Source organism: Gopherus flavomarginatus, chromosome 17 (assembly GCF_025201925.1).
Source record: "Gopherus flavomarginatus isolate rGopFla2 chromosome 17, rGopFla2.mat.asm, whole genome shotgun sequence".
NCBI lineage: Eukaryota > Metazoa > Chordata > Testudines > Testudinidae > Gopherus > Gopherus flavomarginatus.
The window spans coordinates 9733672-9755513 of NC_066633.1; the positions used below are offsets into that span (position 1 = coordinate 9733672).

Here is a 21842-nt window from a genome sequence, read left to right on the forward strand (position 1 = left end):
ACCCATGATATATATAAAATGGCACAATGCCAATAGTGGGTTCTCCAAGCCATCAGCTCCAGAACCCCCACTCAACTCCTTTGTCCCAGGAAAGCCCGGTAGAACAACTACACTTAAATCCCAGAGCCAAAGACTGCTGACTGAGAACACATTGCCAGCAGCTCCCTCTTATTTTAAAGTAGGGGACTATTAGTCTCAGTGCCTCAGTTGACTGCAATGCACCATGGTATCACTCAAGAAGAGAGATGGTCTCTAGATAGACAGGCCCAGGCTATTTAGTGTTCTGTAGGTTGAAACCAGCACTTTAAACTTCCCCCAAACATGAATTGTTAGTTAGGAAGACAGGTGTAATGTGTTCTCTGTGGGAAACACTGCTTAGCAAGCAGGCAGCTGCATTCTGCATTAGTTGCCCTTTCCAAGTGGCCTTACGAGGTAGCTTCGTGTAAACACATCACAGTCATTCAGGTCTGACTGTGTCCAGGAAGAGGGAAAGGTTGCAACCTTCTTTTTAAGTCCAAGTGAAAAAAATCTTCCTTGGTAGCTGTTACTGCCTGATCATCCATCCCCAGAGAGATATCCATCCGCAGTTGGAGAGCCAACAAGATCATCACGTTGCAAAGCTTCATAGCAAATTGCGGGGAAATCTCCTATTGGGGGGGTGCTAGTAACAACTCTTGTCAATTCCTTTGGTTGCTTTCCCCAGCCTGTAAGAGTTAACCAATATCTATTTGGGATGCTGCATATGGCACACCACATTAATATGTGTTACATGCACAACATTAATATTGTACATATTCTATTCTATCTGAATGTTGGGTAGTTATGTTAAATCATATAACTGAATTTTATTATGTTTTTCCCAGAATGCTGTTCGCTCATGTATCCTATATTGTGTATTCTGTAACGCTTTGCACTGTTGAACTCTGTCCTTGGCATAGACAAATACAAAACCCGTCAGAAACAAGAAGTATGAATAGCATGTCCTTGTACATTTTGGAGGTATCTCCATGGCCCACTGACACCTGGAATGTGATATTCAAAACAAAGATAAGGACGGTGCAGGACAGTATAGAAAAACAAGATACGGAACTGACAGAAACTGGTGGATTGAAGCTGGGTGATGTAGAGTGCTTTTAACATGTAAACAACTATAGTATAAATATATATAGTCTTGAATGCATATTTTTGAATCAGAACTATCATCTAAGGTGACTGATGGGAGATTGCTTCCCGAGAGGGCTGGTATGTATGGCTCCTTTTCATGTTCTCCTGCTTTGTCTTTGACTAATAAACAGTCTAAGCTTGGCTATTTGGTCTCTTGAATATTTTTAATTTTGAATCCTGAGTATAGCCAAACAACTGGCTTTACCTAGTTTACATAAATTTCACTAGTTCTTATCTGGTTTGAGCCTCAGACAGTTAACCCTCATCTGTGTCCCACTTTCTTCTAGACATGGGACAAAGTTCTTCAGTCACACCAGGCAAACTGGAAGAGATGGTAGTATAAAGCTGAGTGTCGTCATCATCCTGAAGACAATGTACTCTGTAGTTATGCACTAACCCTCTTACTGATTCCATATGCATGTGGTGCAGAGGGGCCAACAGCATAGAAACCTGCAAAACTCAACTTGATGGCATCCTCAGGGCAGATGGACAACTACACAATACAAACCTCTGTTTCCTCAGATATAAAGGAGTGGAGCAACTCAGACTATCTTCCTTTGCGAGGGTTCAAAGACAAGTCAGTAGCACGTCGTGCTCCGTAGTATTGATGGGAGTTGTTGTTAGTGCTGTGGAGTGTCGCTAGTGCTGCAGTATTGTTAATGCTGCTAGAGCTGCTGTTGTTGGAGCTCTGATGTTAGCTGCACTAGCAGAGAATGCAGCATGTTGATTCATCCCTCAGTGTTACTCATGAAGAAAAAACACAGGCTTGGTTTGGTGGAGAAGGCACTCGGCCAGGTTTATTGTCGACAAAGCATGGTACTGGTGCCCTGGCTCATTGGTTATGGGTACACTAAACACACATATGCCTGTGACAAGGTAGAGGCTCAATCAACATAACATCATGCTGTTCTGTGGGCCAATACAAAGATGCCCCTCCTTCGACTCTCCTTTTATACATTGATACAAACAAGTTACGCATTCTATGTTTTTCATTATTATCCTGTACTTTGTACCTGCTAATTTGAAAAAAAGTCCTCAACCATTATCCTGTCATTCCATCCTTATCTTACCAGGGGCCAGTGTGTTTCTGTACCCTCTTCTGGGAATTCGTTTACGTAGTTACTTGAGAACTATGGGGGTTCTTGTTCCAGCCTCTCAGGTCAGGAATGTGTTTACTTGGTTAGCTAATACATGGTGTGTTACTATTCTGCTAAGGCCAGGCCTACTTCGGTTCACCCTGCCAGCTATGCCTAGGGCTCCGGCAACACCTACAGTAGTTGGCAGTTAAGACAAATTTGACATGGTGACCTCATTTTTGTCAGTCACCAAGAGAAGATCCACCAGGACAACCAATGAGCCCCTAACACATGCCTAGCCTAAAACAAAAGTGACTGGGGGCAAGAAGATCTGAGGACACTAGAGGCTGCTGGGGATGTTCCAAAACGATCTTCTCAATAATCTTCCCAAAAAGGGACGGTTTCAGACAGAACAATAACTGGAGAACTTCTATGTCAAGAGATATTTCCTTGAGCAAGTAATTAACCACTTATTTAAAAAAAGCTGGCATCTTGCCTCCTAAAGAGGAAGTGTTCACTGTCTATACCAACAATGGTCCCATTGCTTCTACATTTGCCTTCACTAGCCGAGAGGAACATAGATCTAACTCACAAGTTACAGCATACAGCACCCACAGCAGATCAGTGAGTAACTCCACAATTCAAGTACAGAACATGTTTGTTGTTCCACCAGGCATGATTCTACCATTCTAGAAACAGTTTGCTTTGGCACAGTGCAGTTTTATTCACAAAACAGCACAAAAATTCCTCATGATGAGGAAAATTTAACATTGTCACTAGATGCAAATAACTTGAATTAACCAGGTTGTTCACCAGCCAGAACAGGTGTGTTGATCACAGTGAGGTGGGTGCCATGGCAGGTGTAAATAAACTTTCCTTTGCCTACTGCGTGGCTATGGCACGTTTCGAGAAATGTTTTGTCACAATTGATCTGGTTTGGAATGAAAATTCTGCCCCCAGTGCTCTTGCCAGGTTCCGTCTTACTCCATGAGTCACCGTGAAGCTGTCAAAATACCATGGTGACTTATAAGGATTCAGACAGCAAAGAGGTTGTACCAATAGCAAGAGCAAAAGATGACTGTACGAGTACCTATCAGACAATCTATAGTAGTCTGTCTCCAAAGCAGCATTCTTCCCCAGAGCCTCTGCAAAACCAATAGGTTCCCTCAATGTCCCAGAATGGAGCAACAAAAAAGTCCTTTGCCTTGACAGGCAATGATGGTTACCATCAATCTTATCAGTCTGTGGGACTTAACCTTACTGCTGCGCCCTAATGCTTTAAGAGATTAGACTGGTAATGTCAGATACAGTGAGGAAGAGACAGGATTCTGATATCTCTCTCACCTTGTTCCTTTTAACTGTTTTATTTATTATTTCATTACTTGGGAAAGCTGCTAGATTGACAGCACTGAAGCCTGAAGTCTTCCTACAGTCAGTGGCATATGTACTTCCCTAATATTGCCTGCCAACATGCTTGAACTCTGACATAAGGGACCACCACTAGAGGAGAGAGAATAGCGTGGTATCCATGACCCACTCGATCCTTGGCCTGTACACTGACACTGCCAACAAGACTGCCAGCCAGTGGTGGTGATTTTTGTGATGGGGATATGTTTCCACTCGGAACTGAACTGAGACCCTACAAAGTTAAGTCATGTAGGACATCAAGCAGCAATCGATGCTAATAACTTTTGGTCATTACTGAGCTGGATGAGATTTGAATCAATGATGCAGCGGTGAAAGATTCTATGTGCTGCTCCCCCCAAGCCATCCAATCTTCTATTACGCCATCACTGTTTGATATTTTTCAATGACATACGGTTGCATAGTTAAACTAGCAGCTTGCCAGCTCTGAAATAGAAGCTGTACTGGATGCTTATCCATCACTGTAATGTACTATTATTCTTTGATATTAAGCTACTTTTTCTTGCCTTCCTGCCTACCAACCACAGTGCAAATTTCCCACGGATAGAAGATGCAACACATTGCAACACACACAGACATGATAATTCCTAAGGAGAGTGTATGTATAAAAGATATTACATTCTTCAAGGGTAAGGGGCCAAGGAATGGGCCCAATCCAGTGTCCATTGGGAGTCTTTCCATTGACGTCAATGAATGCTGGGTCAAACGCTGTGCTTTTTAAAAATCTAAGGAGGACACAATGTTGTATCTGTGAAGTATTCCAGACAGAAATCTTATCAAAATATCACTCAAACAATTGGTGGGCTTAGTTAAATTACCTAACCAAAATCATAGCCTCTTGAAGAAACTGGCGCAGGGCTGGAGGTTGGTGGTGTTTTCCAGAAACAATTCCCTGAACAGAAAGAGAATGATTATGTGCCCAAGATGTGCATTATACAGTGGATTTATTTAAAAAGTCTCTCCCATATTCTTCATAAATGGGCTAGGTTGGGCACACGAGTAAGCCCCATTAGGTTGCACAGGAAGACCCTATGTGTTTTAGAAATCTCTCTCAAACTGGTATACTCTTTCTAGTTAGAAGCATTTTAACTGCAGTCACTAGCTATATATATTTTCTCTTTTACATTTTTCCATTGAATATATTGCTCATGAGTGATGAGCCCTAGAGATTGATATACTCTTTATCCACAGAACATGTACAGTATGTACTGTTTGGACAGGGCAGTGCAAGCTTCTCCACAGCCATGTAGGCCTAACCCCTGTTCTGAAAAGGCCATCAGATTTGATTCTGTGATGTTGTATGTTATAGTCGATCATGTGTTGTTTTGGGGAAAAAACACATCTTAGAAAAGATGTCTGTAGTCTCCTACATCTTCCCCCTACACTTTTCTTTAATGGTGACACCAGACTGAATAATAAGAAGCATCTTGCATAAAAAAGATGAGTCTCAGACAAGGCTTTCAGAGTTCATTTTGTTAGCAGCTTTTTAAGTACAGTTTTTAGGCTCTTCTGTTTCAAATACCATAATATTTTTTGAGTTAGTAACTATGAATGCGACAAGCTTTCTTGATATGCCAGGTTATAATCCTTTAACGGTTCTGTTTATTTCAGAATATAATAGGGAGCCGTATCAATTATCAGGGCTGTAGAAACATTTTTCCACTCTACTAGAATATTCATCTCAAGATATATCATCAGATGTTACCTATTCTGACAATCACGTTTTTGTGCCATTGTTGGGCAACAGAAACAAAGAAAAACAAAATGTTAGAGTGTAAGGGATAAAAGAATGTTGGAACTGTGATTCTTTTCCTGTCTTTAGAATCTTGGAGATCTTGAATGTTTTATTCCAGCCTGTTGTTTTGTTACCACAATGTGAATAGAAGTCATTATCTGTAAACATTTGAAGAGAAATGATTTTCATAACTTTAAGTCCTACAAAGGATTCTAGTAATCTGTTATATGCATGCCAAGGTAAAGCTCAGCCTTTCATCTGGTCTGATCCCACCCAGTCAGTGTAAAATGTTTCTTTGGTGAATGCCTAAAGCATACAGTATCTTTTGTGAGGCAGACAAACATGAAAATAGGAAGTCTGCCCTTGAAGGCAGAAGAAGTTATTATATTGTAAATAAATCCACATTTGAAAGCCCACAATTTTTAATATATATATATATATTTTTAAGTTTAGTTCCACAAGTTTGGAAGGAATTTTTTTTTGTTCTTTTAAAAAATCATTAAATGTGACCTATATGAAAAATTTCCCTTTATGTGACATCAGCACAGTCTGTGGAATGTCTCACAGCCTAGTGATTTATCTCTACTCTTCATAAATGTATTTGTGAGAATTTTCTGCTTAGGAGTTTGAGCTTGAATATAAAATTAATAAAAATATTACACTGAGGTTAACTGATTTAGGAAGATAATTGTACGGCCAGGGCAACTGTATTTGTTTCTTTCAGTTGATACTACAGTGTAGCTCAGGGGGTTGGTATTAGGAGCACGCCTACCAGATTGGGCCCCAGAAGTGAGATAGCTGCTCCTCCACCTATTTTCTCCTGGTTCATGGATCACATCAGGACTTAAGCAGAAGATGGATGTCAGGCTGTCCAGAGTGAGGCAGCACTGCACGTGCCCAGAGATAGAAACTTAGGTGCCTAGGGAACTTTGACAGAGATAATTCAGATGTCAAGTGAGTTTAGGTGACCACCAAACAGAGGTTTTGTGGATCACGATGGTGCCTAAAAGTGGGACTTAGGTGCCAAAGTCTGGGGTTTAGATGCCTAAGTACCTTTGTGGATCTGGATCTAGGGTCCAATTTTTACAAGTGCTGAGCAACTGCATCTCCAGTTATAGGTAATGGGAGCTGCAGGTGCTCACCCTCTGAAAATCAAGCCCTCATTGTCTGCCATGTTGGCAGTCTCAACAGAGAAACCAAGTGTTGAATGCACCATGGCAACCAAACTCCTCATAGCAGTGGTCCATCCGGGACAATTCTATGCTGGCACCAAACAGTGATAATTAGTATGTGATAGATACCAAATCTGATTCCTTACACTGATACAGGATGTGTGTCTGGGTGGAGTAGCAGGAGTGGGATGTAGGGAGACTTGAATGCTGGGGCACTGTGGTTGGATGTAGCCACACTGCGATGAAGACAAAGGGAGAAAACAACAAACTGGGCTCTACTTAAGATGTCCACTGGCACAAGCACTAACAGTCATACAATGTTGCTGGGGGTTTTTACAGAAGAAGAAAAACTGTAGAATAACGGAGCAACCTCCATCCTGCAATTGGAGACGCTGTTACAAGCCAAGCTATTTCTCTATCCTTGAGATTCCACTGAAAGGCTAGTCATTGGAATGATCTTCTGTCTGGCTCTTGCAGAATATTAATATGACTTGAACTGTGAATTGGGTTTAGTGAGTGGATTCTGAGAAAGTTCAGAGGTAGCACTGACTATTGGATGGCAAATGAAATGTGGAACCCATTGTCTGATATATGCTCAGCCTGTGGAAATCATGTATGAGTCTGCACTATATTATTTGTTATACACTGGCAATATGCTTGGTTTTGTACAGGACACCGTATCACAGTCCCCAGCCCAAGCAGTTTATAATCTAAAAAATACATGTAAGACCAAGATGCAATGAGCAAACCGAAGAAAAGAGTTTCTTTACATGCATTATGCCTTTTGACATTGACCTCTGGGTTGTTCAAAATCATTTCCATTGTCATTGTGTGTGCATTCCTCTAGTGTAAATATTAATTCATACTGTGAGTTACTATTCTGAGGATGTTAATGCTGTTCCTTACTGTTTGTCTACAAATAGGATATTTTTCCTGAATCTCCCATCTGAATCTGTCATGGAACGTCTCGCTCAGCGGATGATTGATCCAGTCACAGGAGAAAGGTTAGCACTAATGTCTCGTGTTTAACAATTTGTAAGGCTGACCAGGTGGCTGAGGTAATAACTTTTACTGGACCAATTTCTGTAACTTTGTAGGGCTGTCAGCAAGACAAAAGCTTCTGACAGGCTTTGTAGAAAACTAAAGAAAATCAAGTAGACTGTGCTCTTGCTTAAGGATTCCTAAAAAGGAAAAGGTCATTCATAGCCCCTCAGGTACCAGCATTCCATGCAGGAAGTTCCAGACTTCAGCTCAGTGCAGTTTTAAATCTCCGATATCAAAATTCGTAGCAGCAGTTGATCTAACTTCTACATGTTCCATGAAAACTAAAATGGGTGGCAAAATAATGTTTAGAGATGATAATGCTGTAAACCAGACTGCAATCAGGGAAGGCTTTCCAGCAGAGGTACCTGGAGATCTGGCCACATTTGATTTCTCCAGTCCCACTGGAGGCTCCTTGTATTGTGAAATATTAATGCATTTGTGCCTCACAAGATCAAGCTTTTATCTGAGCCACTGGATATGAGCTCAAGTTTCATATGTGACAGCTCTTCGTAATGGCAGTCACTCCAGCTTGGTGCGGTCAGTGATCTTCAAACTCTCCTGATTGATCCATCCTAACTGTTCTAGGAATAAAGTAACAAGGAAAACTCTTCCTAAAGTCCTTCCAGAAGTGGCGCTTGAATTGCACCTTACGTTTGTGCTTTATTTTTGTAAGTAGCACATCAATTTGTGAGCAACATTAAACCCCCATGCTGAGAAACAGCAAAACAATATTTTACAATCCAAATCTATTGCGAAAGTATGTCTGACTGCCTTCCCAACACTGAATCAATGACAAATGCAGGGGATCTTTTAAATCCTAGTCCTAAAGGGTTAAAGGCATAAATACTGTATTTATGTCAAAGTGGTACACTATTATTCAGACATTTCACTCTAGGTGCAACATGTAATTTGCTGTCATTATTCTCCCTCCTTTTGTTCTGGTAATAATTGACACAGTTGTTCAGCAGAAGTTAATGCTATGAAGCAAATCATTCCCACATCTTTGCATTTCTTATCATTAGGATTAGTCTGTACAGTATCTGCTCTAGTTAATATGCTTTCAGGCTTCGAGTCTTGGTTTTAGTCTTTCCAAATTCATTGTGAATTGATGGAAATACGTTTTAGATGCTCCATCTAATCCTGGGCATTATGCTAGTGCAGCACTAGATCCAATGCAGGGAAGGGAGTAGGCTAGCCCTCCATTGGATTCTAACTCGTAGGAATGTAGGATGAACACACTACATCCAAGACAGTATCTTAACTGGACTTCTTGGTTTTGTATTTATCCAGCCATCTTATGTACATGTAAGTCTTTTGCACATAAGACTTGCTTTCAGGGTGATACAGTGAGAGGGATGAAGTTGTTTCTTCATTTGAGGAAAAGAAATAATTCATCTGAAATAGGACTGTGGCATCAGTTCTGAGGACCTGTTTACAAAGCAGTTTTTGTGATCTTCACAAGGCTGTATCATAACTTTGGCAGCATGGGTAAAGCACATTTTGGTTCCAGCTACACAGGCAACCCAAAGTATTACAGCTTTGCTAGGGGGCTCAGGTTATAAACATGTTCCTCTGATTTACTAAAAATTGCAGTGTAGATGATTGGGCTTTTACTATTAATTCCAGAAAGTCAAAATCCTATGCCTTTGGAAGGCATCATTAGAAATATCCACAGTCCAGCTCAAAAATGAGTTAACCGTCTTCCTCTCCCCTTCCCATACAAAGAAACGCTCTTCAAAGACAGACTGATGGTGATCCTAGAACATCCTAACAGGATTTAATATATTCTACGTGGTATCCTCCATGAGAGACAGGATCAGGAGAAGGGTGGCTTGTGTCTTCTTTAGCTCAGTGGTTATGGGCTTTGGGCCAGCAGCATTCTGTAGAGCTCTTTCCAGCACGTTGTAAACTTGAAACCCTTTGAGAACCAAGCCTGAGCCGGCTTTTGTAGGTGACAAATCTGAGGAATTGTAACAGATTGAAGTGTCACTAGAGGTGGTTTTGGAATTAATTGATAAACTTAACAGTAACAAGTCACTGGGACCAGATGGCATTCACCCAAGAGTTCTGAAAGAACTCAAATGTGAAATTGAGGAACTATTAACTAAGGTTTGTAACCTGTCCCTTAAATCGGCTTCTGTACCCAGTGACTGGAAGATAGCTAATGTAACGCCAATATTTAAAAAGGGCTCTAGAGGTGATCCTGGCAATTATAGACTGATAAGTCTAATGTCAGTACGGGGGAAATTAGTTGAAACAATTGTAAAGAATAAAATTGTCAGACATATAGAAGAACATAAATTGTTGGGCAAAAGTCAACATGGTTTCTGTAAAGGGAAATCATGTCTTACTAATCTATTAGAGTTCTTTGAAGGGGTCAACAAACATGTGGTCAAGGGGGATCCAGTGGACATAGTGTACTTAGATTTCCAGAAAGCCTTTGACAAGGTCCCTCACCAAAGGCTCTTACATAAATTAAGTTGTCATGAGATAAGAGGGAAGATCCTTTCATCGACTGAGAACTGGTTAAAAGACAGGGCACAAAGGTTTGGAAAAAATGGTAAATTTTCAGAATGGAGAGGGGTAACTAGTGGTGTTCCCCAAGGGTCAGTCCTAGGACCAATTCTATTCAACTTATTCATAAATGATCTGGAGAAAGGGGTAAACAGTGAGGTGGCAAAGTTTGCAGATGATACTAAACTGCTCAAGATAGTTAAGACCAAAGCAGACTGTGAAGAACTTCAAAAAGATTTCACAAAACTAAGTGATTGGGCAACAAAATGGCAAATGAAATTTAATGTGGATAAATGTAAAGTAATGCATATTGGAAAAAATAACCCCAACTATACATACAATATGATGGCAGCTAATTTAGCTACAACTAATCAGGAAAAATATCTTGCGTCATCATGGATAGTTCTCTGAAGATGTCCACACAGTGTGCAGCAGCAGTCAAAAAAAGAAAACAGGATGTTAAGAATTATTAAAAAGGACAGAGAATATCTTATTGCCCTTATATAAATCCATGGTACGCCCACATCTTGAATACTGCATACAGATGTGGTCTTCTCATCTCAAAAAAGATATACTGGCATTAGAAAAGGTTCGGAGAAAGGCAACTAAAATGATTAGGGGTTCGGAACGGGTTCCATATGAGGAGAGATTAAAGAGGCTAGGACTTTTCAGCTTGGAAAAGAGGAGACTTAAGGGGGGGATATGATAGAGGTATATAAAATCATGAGTGATGTGGAGAAAGTGAATAAGGAAAAGTTATTTACTTGTTCCCATAAGAACTAGGGGCCACCAAGTGAAATTAATGGGCAGCAGGTTTAAAACAAATAAAAGGAAGTTCCTCACACAGCACAAAGTCAACTTGTGGAACTCCTTGCCTGAGGAGGTTGTGAAGGCTAGGACTAAAACAGAGTTTAAAAGAGACCTGGATAAATTCATGGAGGTTAGATCCATTAATGGCTGTTAGCCAGGAAGAGTAATGAATGGTGTCCCTAGTCTCTGTTTGTCAGGGGGAGGTGATGGATGGCAAGGGAGAGATCACTTGATCATTACCTGTTAGGTTCACTCCCTCTGGGGCACCTGGTCTTGGCCACTGTCAGTAGACAGGATACTGGGCTGGATGGACCTTTGATCTGACCCTGTACGGCCATTCTCATGTTCTTATTAGGCTCTGCAACAGGCCAAGCTCAGTATATCCTTGAAATCTTCATAAACATTCAAATTCCTGCTAACAGAGCCCTCAAATGAGAGACTCCTGTTCAGTCACCTATGGGACTGATTGTGCCAAATCAGTATTTAGGATTAGATCACTTCAAGAAAAACTCGTATCTTCAAGTGTCTAGGATCCTTGACAGTAATATCATCAAATAAATCGGAAGTACCAACTTGTCCTGAACTTTCCCAACATCTTTTTGACAGATCCTAACTGCCAAGCTAGTTGCCCAGCAGGGGACAGCTACTTGTATAAGCAAAAACAAACTATGTATTTGGTAACATCTGTCACTTCCCAGATTTTCATTATGAGCTGAAGTGGGGTTTGTGTCTTATCTCTAGATATCATGCCATGTACAAACCAGCTCCATTACCAGATGTCCAAGCCCGTCTGAAGCAGAACCCTAAAGACACTGAAGAAAATATCAGGATTTGCCTGGAGACCTATTACAGGCATGCTGTCGACTTGGCGGAGTTTTATGAAGATGCCTTCTACATCAATGCTGACCAAGACCCTTATGTTGTCTTTGAGTACATAGAAAGCTGTATTGTTAAGCCCCTTCCACGTAAGTCCTGACATATTAAAAACAGCAGTTCCAGCTAGTCCAAAATGCTAGCAAGCAATGTCAATTAGTTGGTGACTTAAGACACAAATTTATGAGGCTAAATTTTTTTGCAAAAGCTAATATTAATGAAAGGGATGATTTCCCAAAACCTTGTAAAATGAAAAGCTTGTTTGGATTTAAACTTTCCCCTGCAGTGTTTGCAACCCAAACATTGCAGTATTGGGCTAGTGTCCGGGACCTAGAACTCAAATGGACTGGCATTGTCCGAAGTGAGTGAAGTGCAGAGAGTAAACAAACACCATAAACAGTGAAAAGTTTAGCTGGTTTGAGCTCTTTGTTTTAATAATCCCAGAGGATGAGAAAGGAAGGAAGTTCATTTTTTAGAAATGATGTTTAAACTGCCTCTCCTTTTCCAGGTGGGTGATTCAGTGAAAAGTGTTTTCAGGAAATATGTTAGCAGCAGCTTTGTCTCATGTATGTAACACACATGTAGCATGCATGTTTGGAATATTAAACCTATTTGAAGTGTACTTGTCTGGAGTCATACTCACTGCCTCCACACTGCAGCTAGACCATGCGTGCTCTGCACAGCTGCAGTTCACTGTATGGCATACAGATAGGATGATGACGTTTATCATCATGCTATTCTAGGATTTAAAAAACAGGGTACTAGAGCTTTGAAAATTAGGATCCGTGGTAGCAACCACAGAGTCTGAAGTGTTGACAGGATGCAAGCACTTTTACCTCCCTGTCACTTAAGCTTGCTCTGAGTAAGTGCAGATGAGACAGCAGTAAAAACATCTGCAAGCTGTCTGCACAATAGCATCTACTATTGCAGTGTTATAGCTCCTAATCGAGAGACTGGGACAGGCTTCCCAAGGGACGCAGCAAGTGAAGCTAAAACAAAAGCATCTATTAACACACCCACCAAATGGGTCACAGATTCCAGTTAGAGAATTAAATTAAACAGATTATCTCCAGCCATTGAGACATGTACTAGAGCCCTTCTTCCTCATGGAGTGAAAAGCCAGGCTTCTGTCCAGCAGACACTTATCCTGCCCCATTCCACCTGTGACTGCCTTAAATTAGCTACAGCTGAACTGCCAGAGCCTAATAGTAGCCATTTATCAGGAAGCAGCAGATAATGATTCACACACACTCTTTCTGGAGCAAACTAGAGCCAAGGAGCAGCCATGCCAGGTAAGTTTGTCTTCAGTAGACGATGCTAGACTTTAGCCTACGCTAACCACACTGCACTACTGTTAACTAGATCACTCCATATCTAGGGCAACACTGATTCCCTCCTGAGCCTGGAAAAGGGTTGGAGAAACAGCAGTCTGCAGGGATTGGGGAAAAGAGAGGAGGAGAGTTAGACCCTTTATCTGCCATCCCTATGTGTTCTCAGTGCAAAGAAGGCACTAAAAAATGAAAGGAGAGCTTCCCCAGGGTCTTGAAGGGGGAAAGGAAGGGAGGCTCTTACCTCCTCCTTCAGGAGCTGTGTGTTCCCTACCATGCAGTCCCCAAAGAACTCTTAGTCTCCAAACAACTTCTGCCTGGTCCAGATCCAGTGCTTAATTTGCAATGAAAGAGGTGCCAGGGCTCAAGCAATTTTTTTACGTTCATAACTGATGCCCCAAGCCAAAGGTGCCAGCGCTCAACCCTGGCAAGCCCTGGCACAAATTAAGCGCTGTCCAGATCACGGTAAATAAATTTCTATGCTTATGGCTGTCAGGATCATGTTTGTCCAAGGTTACAGACAAATCAGCAGGAAAGCCCCTGTAAAATCCTCTCCCTGCACATACAAAATACACAGGTGAGCTTCTCCATTAGCCAAAGGGCCCAGGGGACACTGCAATGTTTGGGATATTTGGGGTTCAGATAATTAGCCTTTAAAGCTGAAATTTTTTTCAAAGCTTTCTAAAAGATTAAAAAATGAAACTTGGGTGTGCAAATGCCCTAGGCAATTTAGAAAATCTCAGTTTATGTGTCTGTGTTGAAATCTATGGAAACTAAGGCTATTGGCACCAGCAGCATAAATCACTAATGAATTTTGTGCCAAGAAATTCCAAGCCACAGCACCAGGGGACTAATGGTGAAGGTAGTTTACGCAGGGCTGGAGCCTGACTGCCATATCCTCTCATGAGGCTGGGCCGGTGCATTTGTAACAGTCCTCAGTTACAAATGTGCTGTTCAGTAACCAAGTTGGACAGCTGTTTTTTCCTCAATGGATATAAAGACATGCTGTAGCCTCTATGTGTAATTGGGAGCCCTTCTATTAATAATACATAGAAGCTCATCTTGCTAATATTGCCTCCGTTTGAGTGTTCCTGCTAAATATTTTGATAGTTGAAATGGATCAAGACTGCATTTAAATACTGTTTGCGCTGCAAGTAGGGTACAAAAGGGACAGTGCATCTTTAATTAGACAGGTACATCTGCTTAATTAATTTAGCTGTAAAGCCCTTTTTCCTCTCCATTCTTTCATCTACATGCGAATGCTATATTAGTTCCACTCTGCTGGTTCCACAGAAACTGAGAAAAAGAGCTCATCTCATTGAGATGCACTTGGCATGTCTGTGCATGGAGCCTCAGGTCAATGGTCAACCCCCAAGGGTTTGCAGCAGGCCTGAAGTGCAGCACATAAGGGTTAGCAGAACATGCTAATACTCTTGTAGAACTCTCCCTCAGAAACAACTAAAACAATTGACATTCATTTAATTACTGTAAGTGAAATAGCCCCTTGCATCACTTTGCATAGTAAAGCCTGTTAATACCAAAAAGGTTCAGTGGATGGAAGAAGGAATTAGGCTTTTATAATTGGAATACGGCATTTTAAAACCAATTTGGAAACTATGCTTGATTTTTATTAGCATCTTATTTTGGCCAAACAAACATTAAGCAACAAGAAAAACAAAGCAAAGAGGAGAAGGTAGCAGCACAGCAGGGAAAGTACTTGTATAGATCTGACACATACGGCTTGGCTCTTTCCACTGTGTTGCAAAGCCGCTCTGCAGAGAGGGGTGTTCGGAGGTTGTATTGCACAGTGCATGTTACACTGTTAATCGTGGGGCTTGGCAAAGAATGAAGTAATCCAACTGGTGCATAAACTTCCATGTCCACCTGTTGAAGAAAGGAAGTATTTCTTCACACAACGCTTAGTCAGGGCCACCCAGAGGATACAGGGGGCCTGGGGTCTTTGGTGGCGGGGGGCCCCCACTTTGGCGGTATTTCGGTGGGCGGGGGGGGATCCTTTTGTTCCGGGACCCGCTGCTGAAGTGCCCCGAAGACCTGCGGCGGGGACCCCCCCGCCACTGAATTACCGCTGAATTGCCAGGTCTTTGGTGGTAATTCATGGGCAGGGGGTCCCCGCCACGGGTCTTCAGGGCACTTCAGTGGCGGGTCCCGGCGCGGAAGGACCCCCTGCAGGCAAAGACCAGGAGCGAAGAAGCTCTGGGGCCTGGGCCCCGCGAGCGTTTTCCAGGGCCCCCGGAGTGAGTGAAGGACCCCACTACAGGGGCTTCGAGAAGCTCTTGTGGGGGCCCCTGCTGGGCCCGGGACAAATTGCCCCACTTGCCCCCCCCTCTCTGGGCGGCCCTGCGCTTAGTCAACCTGTGGAACTCTTTGCAGAGGATGTTGTGAAGGCCAAGATAACAGGGTTAAAAAAATAATTAATTAGATATGTTTATGGAGGATAGGTCCATCAATGGCTATTAGCCAGGATGGGCAGGGATGGTGTCCTTAGCCTCTGTTTGCCAGATGCTGGGAATGGGTGACAGGATGAATCGCTTGATCATTACCTGTTCTGTTCATTCCTTCTGAAGCACCTGGATTGGCCACTGTCAGAAGACAGGATACTGGGTTAGATGGACCTTTGGTCTGACTGGGTTGGCCATTTTTATGTTCTTATAAAGTGACAGATCCTGGAGCAAATCACCCTGTAGGATGAAGTTTGAATGCCTAGAGGCAGGAATCTTGTTCATTTGATACTTGTCAGTGGTGGACCCCCACCTCTCTTGTAAATGTGAAACAAAACCTGGAGGAGGGGGAAGGTACTAATACCAACAGTGAGTCTGTAGTGATGGATGCCTATGCAAAACCATAAAATAGGTAGATGTACCTTCAGAAGTAAGATGCTATAGAAACAACAAGATCAATGGGTGGAGGGAGAGAGACAAATGTCGTTCAAGAGATGAAATATAAACCAAAAAGCTCCCAGGAATCCTCCTGTGCTCTGAGAGCCTTGTTAGGATAAAACTTGCATGTAGCTCAATGGGTTGAGACTATACCTTCTGTCTTGATACCATTTCTTGCACCCCAGGCCTGCTTCCCCTAGATGCAGCTGGATTAGTCTCAAGTACGAACAAACTGAGGTCATGACCATGAATTGCCTCTGGCTGCATGGATGCAGGGCCTAAGAGGTAATTTTTTCCTCATTTGTAGTTGTTTTTGTTTTTTTTAAATGCTGAAATTGTTTCCCATCTAGAAAATGACTTGGGTCACTCTCCCCACTCTATAGGAGAGGCAGTTTGATTCTTTGGGGGGATAGGAGAGGGAAACATGCATCAGGTCGCTTCACTCATACACCAAGAGACAGCCTTTCTGTATAATGGCTAGCACTTCCTCAGCCTTAGCTTCTCCATGCAGGGATAATGTTTAATTGGTACCATTTGCAAAGCATGGTAGATATGTAGATGGAAGAGTTAAACAAACATTTATTTTAAAGAATAAGTGCACCTATAAAAATCTTTGGTGACAATAACTAGTTTTGGAGTGTTCTCTGCAGGTAGAGTTTAAGATTTCTGCTAGATGATTGGAAGCATTTTGTTATTTTTCTTATGTTAATTTTGTCAGGACCAAGTTCTGGGCCGGCTTTAGCAAGTGCGGGGCCCGATTTGAAAAGTTTCAACGGGGCCCCAGCAGGGATGACTATTTTTCTTTTTTCCCCACACACAAAAAAAACACGTGGGACTTGTACTCAGCGGGTGGCGCTCCCTAGTCTTTGGAGGTGGGACCTTCACTGGCCCTGGGTCTTCGACAGCACTGAAGGACCTGCCGCTGAAGTGCTGCCGAAGACCTGGAGTGAGTGAAGGACCTGCTGCCGAAGACCCGGAGGGTGACCGGGTGAGTAAAAATTGAAGGAGTATCTAGCCAGGGAAGGGATTCTCGAACACTTACCCCCTCTGGTGGCCCTGCCACTGGGCACGGGGCCCTCTTAGGCACGGGGCCAAATTCAGGGGAATTAGTGGAATTGGCCTAAAGCCGGCCCTGACCCTAACGCTAGCTTCAACTGCCCTACCCATAGGAACCCTAACCCTAGAGCGAGAGGCCCTAGGGAACTCTAACCCTAGGGTGGGGTGGAACTCTAACCCTAGCTCCAAGTGCCCTACCCTTAGGAACCCTAACCCTAGGGTGGGGTGCCCTACCCATAGGAACCTTAACCCTAGGGCGCGAAGCCCTGCCCATAGGAACCCTAACGCTAGCTCCAAGTGCCCTACCCATAGGAACCCTAACCCTGGGGAGGGATGCCCTGCCCTTAGTAACCCTATCCCTAGCTCCAAGTGCCCTCCTCATAGGATTCTTAACCTTAGCTCCAAATGCCCTACCCTTAGGAACTCTAACCCTAGGGTGGAAAGCCCTACCCATAGGAACCCTAACCCTAGGGTGGAAAGCCCTACCCATAGGAACCCTAAACCTAGCTCCAAATGCCAAACACATAGGAACCTTAACCCTAGGGCGAGGCACCCGACCCTTAGGAACCTTCACCCTAGCTCCAAGTGACCTACCCTTAGGAACCCTAACCCTCATGCGGGAAGCCGTACCCACAGGAACCCTAACCCTAGCTCCTATTGCCCCACCCTTAGGCACCATAACCCTAGCTCCAAGTGCACTACATTTAGAAACCCTAACCCTAGGGCTGGAAACCCTAACCATAGGAACCCTAACTCTACGGCACGGTGCCCTACCCTTAGGAACCCTAACTCTAGGGCGGGGCGCCCTAACCCTAGCTTCAAGTGCCCTACCCTTAGGAACCCTAACCCTAGGGCAGGGCACCCCATCCATAGGAACCCTCCAAGTTGAGGGCACTGGAATTCTTTATATTGAATCCTAGTTGTGTGGTCATCCTCTGAGGCGGTAGCAACACCATAGAATGTGTTTTGCTGTACAGCAACTAGATGTGTTATGAAGAAGCCCATAACCAAGAAGATGGATCTAACATTCAAAAGCAGCATTTACCAGTGCAAAGAAGTTCTCTCTCACATAAGGACTTGCACCTGAGTGATCCAGTCAGATCCCTTCATCCTACAATCAGATCAAGTAGCTTGGACCTGTATGGCTAAGCAATGACTACACACTTACACTGTGATGAAACCAATATAGCAATCTTACTTCTATTCCTTTTTTACTTTAGTGGGGCCCCAGACCCAGAGCATGTACTCTGACTGGTGATAGTGAATGAAAAGATAAGATTACAGGCTTAACTTTTTTATAGAGCAAATTCTATGCATAATAAAACCTAAATCCCTGCTTTAACTTTAAAAAAAAAAAATCCCCCAGTACAACCTGTAAAGCTGCTAACAAAACCTACATAACCATCATGTCTGTATATTTGGAAGTGGATCAAGCATATTTCATTTATATTTACTAGTTCTAGAGTTGTTAGTTCTTTATCAGTTTTAACTTACAAACCTGCAGCCTACTCTTCTCCCCCACCCCACACACACCTATTGAACCAAATATGAACGTATACCTTTCAGCAATGAGTCGTACCAATAAGAGAATAAATATAAATCAAAGAGCACGTGAGTCTGCTTCACACACATGACTTGTCAACCTCAAAGCAGGTATTTACTGAGTTAGGAACAGGAAAGACGTCCACGATTGAAGGTGGTAACATGAAGGCCTGTTTTCTTGTTGACATTCGAACTGTCTGTATATTTCAATTTATTGCCAAGAGGACAGAATAGAAAATCCAGTTATTGTTAACCATGAAGCTGCTCTGAAGAGCTATCTTCTTTAAACCACCCCCCACTTCTCCCTCGACTCTTGGGAACCCACGTTTCTCCCCTAAAGCCATCCTCTTATAATGCACACAATACAAGAACTAGTCTGTTTATTTGGAATAAAAAGAAGGGTAGGATTACAACGCTACTGTTGCAGTATACAAAACACATCATTCAAGTTTGCTTCACATTTACACAAAGTGCCATATATACAGCCTCAATATTCACAGCAACTTTGTCAGACTCCCTTATGAGCTCAATTTGAAATAGAAGGGAAATCCAGGAATTGAAGAGATTGAATAAATAACCTTCCATTCAGCCTGGTAACTCAGTGGCCTGCCAGCTAAAATGTTCCCACCCCAGAATGCACTGAAGTGGCCTTTAGGCCTGAAAAGATCAGTGAATAAATGTAACTTCCAGCTCCATCATTAGGTCAAAAATGCATCAAAACTTGAGAACTCCTCTTTGAACCCTTCCATGGCCCTCAACTTTCCCTTGGCAGGGCCAGTTAACTGCAGTAATAAAGAAAATACCACAGGATTGAACATGGCACCATCTGCATGAGACACCGCAGTGTGTTAGTTCCTCTATGAAGAGGAAACTCCAATGCCATCATCTACCTTCTGGCTTATCCCACTGAAATCTAGGATAGCATAGAGAAAACCTTCACTTCTAACCTTGACCTGCAGCGTAGTTAGCACTAGTAAATAAGCCAGGTACCACCCAAGAGGTGGCTGCATTCAGCAGTGGAAGCAACACCCACTGTGTGTAAAAAGTCAGAGGCCACATCAAGGGCAGTAAGTCGATCACACATACAAAATCTAAAACAGCAGGGGCTCCGGATCTTTTGAATTAAGAGTGTAAGTTTTAGTTTTTAACGCTATCAGTAAAAATGGTGAAAAGCCCTATGTCCCACTTGTGAGAATAAGAGAATAATATACAACCGGATGCTGAGTCTGGGGGCATTTCCAGTGTAAAAATATTCACACACTTTGTACAATTTCAAGCCGAACACAGAGTTTAGGATTAGGATAGGTGTTAATTTTAATTAAAACATTTACACATAGCCCTGCTTCACTACAGTTTAATGCAGACACTAGGTCACTGTACATAGTTCTGGGTATACATTAGTTTCCATGATGCATGAAAGGAACTATCCAGGCATGAGGTTTTACACAGACTAAATTCCAGACGCACTCTGTATTAGAGTAAGGAACTTAGCTGGAACTTTTATTGGAAAATGCCAATTCATCAAAACTGAAATGCTGTGGAGACCTACCTGTTTTGATCAAACTTTCATTAGGTCTGATTGATGCAGAACATGGGAGTGAACCTGGCTCTCTCATAGCCTAACCATTAGGGTATTGCTTGTTCTGTAGTGTCTCTGTTAGACTAGAAATGCTATACCTGACCTGGCAAATAAGAGTTTGATCAAAATCAGTAGAGGGGTCTGCTGCCTGAATTCAACCCTGGCTCTTCCACATCCTAGCCACCGGGCTATAGAGTCAGTCTCTTTCTGGCCCAGCGAATAGTCATATGAAGTGGAACTGCTTCAACAGGAGATTGTGTGTGTGAGAGAGACTCTACACCTCAGTGATGAGGGCACTCACCTGGGATGTGGGAAGCCCAGGATCTAGTCCCGTCTCTGAATCAGGCAAAGCAGGGCCTACAACCTTGGTTTCCCACATCCCAGGTGAGGGCAAGGGACTATTGGCTATACTGGCGGGGTCTCGTTTTCCATGAAAAGCTTCACAAGAGCTAGATTTCATTCCCACAGGAACAAACATTCCAAACCCTCGGCTTTTCCCCAACATGGAAATCTTGTTTTGTCAGCCCTACTCTGCATTCCAACTGGACTCTTGCATCCTTAATGGAACTTCAGATTCCTAGACTACACAGAGCTGACCGAGGCCCTATCTAGACATGTAAGTTGTGCTTGTTTACGTAAAATCAGGGCAATTTTACCAGTTGAAAATGTACTAGTGTAAATATACCAATGCAAGCTAAACAATTGGTCTGTAGCAGTTCAGCTGCATCAGTTTTTAAACTGATTCAATTAAACTGCTGCAATTTGTGTGTTTAGATCAGGCCTGAAAGGGACGCTTCCCGAGATGCTTTAGAATGGGAATTTTATAGGGTAGAAATGGAGGTGAAAAAGAAATCCAATAGCTATTCAGAAAATTTCATTTTTATTAACCAAATACCTACAACTTTAAATCTATTTTACTTCTAAATTATTATGTAGGTCTTACCTCTAAATCTGACTTTGAGGGTTAAAAGGATGAGTACGTTATTCCCATTCCCAGCTGCAAAAAGATAATACAAACCAGATTTAGTGCTTGAATTTAGCAAGGTTTGCATGCTTACTACCTTCCAGGAAACATATGACCTTTTAAAGCAGAGGGTGGCTACCAGAATGAATGGACAATTGAAACTCACAGTGAAGGCTGGCAGGTAAAACAAACTAGCAGCTGTTTCTCGATTCATTACAGCAAGCACAGGCCTATGGCATTGTTCCACTGAAACGTCTGGCTGCTCCATTCACAAAGGGACACAGGATAGTGTGGTTAGGAATGCCCTGCTCTCTGACTAAGAAGCTGACCCACACACAATTATGAGACTTGAGTTTGCTTTAGTAGACTTGCTTACAGCTGTTTTTTCTGTGCCTCTACAAGATGCAGGATTGAAGTATTGGAGCCTAAAAGTCCTACTTATTGATGTAAGAGCAGTAGTTTGGGTAGTGCCAATTTCACCACTCAAAAAGATAAGGAACTCCCTTATGGAGAGAACGGGTAGTTCACCTTCCCTGACCTTTCTGCAGAGGCTACACACAAGGGTGTGAACTGAGGATTGTACCAATAAGGAATTGAACTGTTTCATAAACTGCTGAACAGCAGACAGACAAAGGACTCTGTGTTTAGGATGTTACTAATCTC

The 21842-nt window shown here is 42.6% G+C and overlaps 2 protein-coding genes across 11 annotated transcripts in view; one reads left to right on the forward strand and one right to left on the reverse strand.

The window, feature by feature from the left end:
• Window positions 1-12435, forward strand: part of AK8 (adenylate kinase 8) — a 107057-nt gene extending 94622 nt beyond the window's left edge. For all 5 annotated transcript variants that reach the window (XM_050926643.1, XM_050926640.1, XM_050926639.1 and 2 more), the window contains 2 exons: window positions 7496-7576; window positions 11682-12435. In XM_050926643.1, the coding sequence (XP_050782600.1) occupies window positions 7496-7576; window positions 11682-11916 (316 nt within the window). In that variant the 3' untranslated portion in view covers window positions 11917-12435. The remainder of the gene's footprint in view (window positions 1-7495; window positions 7577-11681) is intronic.
• The window catches only part of GTF3C4 (general transcription factor IIIC subunit 4), a 64738-nt gene that overhangs the window by 25402 nt on the left and 17494 nt on the right, over window positions 1-21842 (reverse strand). For 3 of the 6 annotated variants that reach the window (XR_007770014.1, XR_007770009.1, XR_007770010.1), the window contains exon 8: window positions 21159-21212. The exons of 1 other annotated variant lie outside the window; for it this stretch is intronic. The gene's annotated coding sequence lies outside the window, so the exon portion shown is untranslated. Of the gene's footprint in view, window positions 1-18416; window positions 18834-18999; window positions 21213-21842 lie in introns of those variants that run through there. 2 more of the 6 variants (XR_007770012.1, XR_007770011.1) reach the window with 2 other exon arrangements.